The sequence below is a fragment of the Choloepus didactylus genome, chromosome X, assembly GCF_015220235.1.
Source record: "Choloepus didactylus isolate mChoDid1 chromosome X, mChoDid1.pri, whole genome shotgun sequence".
NCBI lineage: Eukaryota > Metazoa > Chordata > Mammalia > Pilosa > Megalonychidae > Choloepus > Choloepus didactylus.
In genome coordinates, this window is record NC_051334.1 from 125,066,883 (window position 1) to 125,072,882 (window position 6,000).

The 6,000-nt window shown below is 35.1% G+C and overlaps 1 protein-coding gene across 3 annotated transcripts in view; it reads left to right on the plus strand.

The window, feature by feature from the left end:
- The window catches only part of TBC1D8B (TBC1 domain family member 8B), a 164,178-nt gene extending 159,420 nt beyond the window's left edge, over positions 1 to 4,758 (plus strand). For 2 of the 3 annotated variants that reach the window (XM_037822004.1, XM_037822005.1), the window contains exons 20-21: positions 660 to 757; positions 2,192 to 4,757. In XM_037822004.1, the coding sequence (XP_037677932.1) occupies positions 660 to 757; positions 2,192 to 2,590 (497 nt within the window). In that variant the 3' untranslated portion in view covers positions 2,591 to 4,757. Of the gene's footprint in view, positions 1 to 659; positions 758 to 2,191 lie in introns of all 3 variants that reach the window. The other variant, XM_037822003.1, reaches the window with a different exon arrangement.
- The last annotated feature ends 1,242 nt before the right edge of the window (positions 4,759 to 6,000 follow it).

A 6,000-nucleotide genomic window follows, 5' to 3' on the forward strand; every position in this document is an offset into this window, starting at 1 on the left:
CACCTGTAATATTTTGATAGAGACTGTCAAATTGCTCTCTAAAAGTCCATCTTTTTTTTTATATTTTTGACTAACATTTAGTTAAAGCATAATTAATTACTGAGGATCTATTTAAATATGACAAATTCCCCAGGTCATTCAGTGTTTCCACCCAGTTTTCCAAGGGATCCTAAATAATAATTAATAAATTCACACCAACAGCATCTTGATTGAACTATTTTAAGGAACAAATGAATAAGTAGAGTTTTCAATTTTTGAAAAAGAGCCACTGTAGACCACTGTGGTACTCACATTTTAAGAACATCTTATAGAAGCTCTTTTAAACTTTTTAGTATGTATGAGAATGTCTACATGAAATTTGCATTGTCAAGCCACGGTGTACTGTTTTACTCTAAATGCATCCTTTCTCCATCTCTCCTCACATCTTCCTTATTCCCCAACCTTCCCAAAGTAAAACTTTTAGTCTAAATATAAATGGAGAAAGTATTCTGAGATTCAGTGTGCTAAATAAAAGGTGAATTTAGGTTATTGCCTGAATTAAAACATTATGGAATTTTATATCTCGTGGGAATTTGTTTCAATCATAATTATACATTTTTGGGATTTTGGAGAATGTAATGGGCTGTTCATTATGAAATGGTTTTACTCCCTTCACTCAGGCAAAGGAAAAGTTGATATTCAAGCATATCTAAGTCAATGGCAGGATGAGCTTTTCAAAAAAGAAGAAAACATTAAGGATTTACCAAGAATGAATCAGGTATAGTATTTTCGAAGAGAAAAACCTAGCTTCTCATTTTTTTAATGAATTTGTGTGTATCCAACTGTAAAAATAGCTAACATTCTATTACAAAAATAGTTTAATAATCTGTGTCATCTCTTTAAGTTTTAGATGAGCACAGATGAGTGGGAGCAAATTTTTTTATGATATTTTACTTTGAACACTTAAATGCATCTAGTGTTTCAGTATACTTCCTCTGCAATGACGTTTGTATCTATAGAAAGATGTTTGTATAACATAAAGCTCAGTGCCTTCATTTCTAGCTTTATTGGAAATGTTCACTTATTCAGTAAGCATTTTTTTAGTTCCTACTAAATGCCAAGCCCAATGCTAGGACCTGAATAAGAAATAACTAAAATAGGTCCCGCCCTGGTAGCTAATGATCTTATATTTGAATCTACTCAGGCAGTACTAATAATACTATCGACACAATTGTAAATTCATCACTTCCTTATACACTATGCACTCAGAATATGAGCTTATATTTTCTTAATTAAAATCCAGTCAGTGCACATACTGAGAATCCCCACAACTTCACCATGATGGGAAGTATAAAAGAATGTAGTATTTCTCAATGGACTAGGTAATTGACAGCTAAGTAAGCACTTGCATCACTATAATGTATTTATTCTAAAATTATTATAAATGAACAGTACTACAGACTAAGGAAGAATGGGAAGTAAAACTTAAAAGTTTGTTACAGTATATTTTTTAAAGTACATCCTTTGAATGTGTTTTTTATTTACAGATAAATTTTTCTGATAGGATGATTGACTTATGTAATGCTTATTGACTCTTGTGTTGGAATTGCTTTCGTAAATTGATGAAGTGCCCCACAAATATGTTGAAGAAATATTTGTGTATTATCTAGGGGCAATTATCAAACAAACCAGTTTCTCTCTCCATTTGGGCCCCCACCTCAGCCTTTAAAGAAAAACATACCCAAATAGGCTCCTTAGGATCTACCTTGTACTACTATATAGGTTCCAAAAGTCATTCTTCCCTTTGAGTAGTTTTAGCTGAGCTGTTTACTCTAGAATTATGGGGAGATTGGGTAGAACTCATTCTTCATCCTTTCATTAAGATTGGTTAGTGGATAAATTAATTATATGTAGGGAAATAGGGGAATGTGTCTAATTAAAAGTACCACTTAACATTGAAGTAATATTGGTAGATAAACTGTCCAGGAATTAGTCATCCTAGATGTAATGCTTATGTGAAATTTTCTTCCATGGTTCATACCCATCTTTCTAGAACCAAGATTTATTTAGGGATCAACCCCCAGTTCTTGTAACTTCTAGGATGAATGTTATATGGTACAAATTCTATATAGGAAATCATTCACTTCTAAGTTCTCTTTATATTTGCTAAATGTAATATTCAAATGTGTTATTTCCAACTTATGTCTTCTAGTCACAATTTAGTCAGTTTTCAAAAACCCTATATAACTTATTTCATGGAGACCCTGAAGAAGAGTCATTATATCAAGCCATTGCTGTTGTAACCAGCCTTTTGCTCAGGATGGAAGAAGTTGGAAGGAAACTACATAGCCCTGTATCATCAGCCAAAGGATGCTCTAGTACTGTCTGTGCTTCTGGAGGACCCAGTACAGTGAAAACAGAGAGCCACTTGGAGGAAAAAGATCCCTCCTCTCTCAAAAAGGAACCTCAGTGGTCATTTGCATTTGAACAGATTCTTGCATCTTTGTTGAATGAACCAGCATTGGTGAGGTTTTTTGAGAAACCCATAGATGTAAAAGCCAAGGTGGAAAACGCAAAAACCTCTCAGTTGAGGTCTAGAACCAGGATGTAAATCTCTTAACAGGAATTGCCTGTCATACACAAGTTTACCTTTACTTTGTTACCGGTGTGTTTGAAGGAGAGAGAGAGAGAGAGAGAGAGAGAGAGAGAGAGAGAGAGAGAGAGAGAGAGAGAGAGAGAGAGAGAGAGAGAAAGGGAGAGAGAAAGGGAGAGAGAGAGATTGATTCTGAAGCACAATGATTTTTTTCCTTTGTAGTGATGTCCAATTTTGATATTCTCAAAATATGAATGCACTTTTTGTATTTTACAAGATACGCATTATCAAGGGAGAATGCTAAATGTTACCACCAGAGGGCACTACCATATCACTTTTAATAAGAAAATTACTAGCTTGTGCTGCTATTTACATATAAATTCCTGATGATTTTGAAAAGATGTTGTGTTAGAGTATTAGTGATGCTGATACATCATATCAATAAACCCTGCCTTCCAAATTGCCTCAGTCCTATGAGAATGCTTTAGAGAACTGGGCTCTTAGCTCAATAGCCTTAAATATCTGGAAGGTTACCACGTGGAGGTCTAACTGAAAAATTAACTTTTTAAAGTTAATCTCATTCAGTCTTCTAATAATAGATTTTATTAGTTAATTTCTGTAATCTCCCTGCCTGAGGGGTTCAGAAGCTTCTAACTTCTACTTATATCTCTGTAACTGATGAAAAAAAAATCAAGAACTATAAACTTTGGGCTGATATACGGAAAAACAATATTGGATTTGGATTTAAGCTGCATAAAGCCAGCCTTATCAGAAGAGTTAAGAAACAGTTCAGTCAAGTGTATGGAGTCTCTCAGGCTGAGAAATTACTTGGGATTCTTCTGAACACTGCTCTTTGTGACATTTGTTTCTAGCTTTCAAGTTTGGGTTTTCACCTCTCTTGTTTTAAGTTACGTTAGATAGTAAAGAATAGTTATACTGAGACTGAATTAATCAGTCTGGCAAGTTTATGAAGTATACTTGTATGTGATGATTGTCAAGGTAATGTATAGAATTGCCAGCATCTATTTTAAAAGTTTTGACTGTCTCATTTAGATGCGTAACTGCTATTTACTTTATGCTGCTTATATTTCAGTCATTACAATGGAAGTCCATTTAGAGGTAATGGACTTTGTTAGCACTTTAAAAAAAACAATAAGCAAACTATACCTGTCCTATCTTTTCTGCTATCTCTGGCAAGAACAACTTGACATAGGAAATTGGGGGGAAGCTCTTCATTTGAGCTATCTTTCTTCAAAAGACTTTGGTTTTAAGTTCTGAGACTTTCCTAGATGTGAAACAATGAAAAGGCAAACGTTCTTCAGAGTGACCCAAGAAGTCTCCCTCCCAAGAGTCCACTGTGAACAAGGCCTCACTCAGAGGGCTTAATAACCATAGAATATATTCTTTTCAGAAAGTTTCAAGAATCTTTGAGTTGACCTTTTGAAAATTTCGTAAATCAGCCTTTGCCAAACACTTTACTAGTGTCTTTAAAATGATTTGGTCTACCTTGTATTTTCCAGGAAATTACCACTAATAGAGATAGTTGGTGTATAAACATCTACGCCTTTTCTCAGAAATAATTTGCTGAAATGAAACATGTCTAAATTTTAGAGCTTAGTTAATATTTCATATGAAAACTGTCACACTGAAATCTTGATCTGCAATAATTGGCAAATGCAGTGATTGATAAATTATGCTACGATAGCTCCTGGAAGACCCAAGGCTCTATGTTTATATATGAAGGCACTATTGTACATACTTCGTTGAGTATTTTATCAATTATATTTCCAAAAAGAAGATAATTTCTTAAGAGCATATGTTAATATTTGATATGATTATAAAGTCAGAATACTGAAAATTAGTAAATATTGTATTTAAGCCTAGATTTAAATTTATAACTTAAAGTTTATTAGTTACAAAAAGATTATAAATGCAAGATTAAAAGACAAATTTATTTTCTGAATCTGCAGGAGAAACAGGCTGAACATATAGTTTTATAGCTGCTGCATTGATAAGCAAAATGGGTTGTTCTTAATATTAAAAATCTTATGTAGTTGTGTCCAACTGAACCTCTGCATTACGTGTTACACGTTAAATTAAATACATGATATGGTGGCTTTACTTATCTTTATACAAATAAATATATAAATTTGTTAAATTAAATGTGAAACATTGTTTAATTAAAGATATTAATATTATTTACTACAGTGTGTTTTTATTTACATTTAACTCAAATATCACTTGAGGACTTACCTCCCGAATCAATAAGGGTTCAGTTGCAGAGAACTGAAGTACTGAAACTCTAAGTAGTTTAGGCAGGAAAGAATTTATTATTGGATATTAAATGGTTTACAGAATTCCCAGGAGGGTTAACTCTGAATTGAGATTTCAAGAACAATTTCCAAAGCCAAACACTGAATCAGGACACCAGGAGAGCTGATAACTATTCTCCAATTTGGAAACTGCTTCTTTTGCCATAATGAGAAGCCAGTGCTACTGCTGCTGCCTCCAGAACCATGCCACCTGCTATGATTTACACTAGAAAATAGGTGCAATGCATTCTGCCTCTCAGCACATGTAAGCTAATGACTAAATTGCAATAGACCAAACATCTTCACAACCATTTTTATCGGCAGAAATGGTAGAAGCATAGCCTCCACCCACCTTCTGCCATTCAAATCTCACATGAAAGCATCTGCTTGGCTTATAATATATACACAGTCCTAGTTGCCAAGAGATCTGGGAAATGTCATTTTAGCTTTCTAGCCTCTGCAGTACAGGAAGGTACACTAGGAAGGTGGAGTGGACATTGATCACTGTATTCATTTTCTATTGCTGCATAACAAATTACCACTAACACACACATTTATTAATGTCATTTTCAGTGGGTCAGGAGTCTGGGCTCAGCTCAACTGGATCCTCTGCTTAGGGTCTCATAAGGCTGTAAACCGTCTGCTGGCTGGTTCCCATTTAGAGGCTTGCCTGGGGAAGAATCCACTTCCGAGATCATTTAGGCTATTGGCAGAATTCGTTTCTTTGCGGTTTTAGGACTGGGGCCCCAGCTTCTTGCTGGATGTCATCTGGGGGCTGCCTTCAGTTCCTAGACACTTCCCTCAGCTACTACAGTTCTTGCCATGTGGGCTTCCACAAAATGGCCAGCAAGGAGAGTCTGCTAGCAAAACATTGTCTTATATAATCTAACGCTAACAGTAGTTGCTATCCAACTGGTTAGAAGCAAGTCACAAGACCCACCTACACTCAAGGGGAGAGGATACACAAAGACATGAACACCAGGAGGTGGTGTTCATGGGGGGCACACTTGAAAGTCTTAAAGTCTGTTCTCCACAAGCACATCAGTGGGTGATGGTCACTCCTAACTCAGTCTCAATTCCTTCTTGATATCCTGTAACATGTGAACCAAATTATAA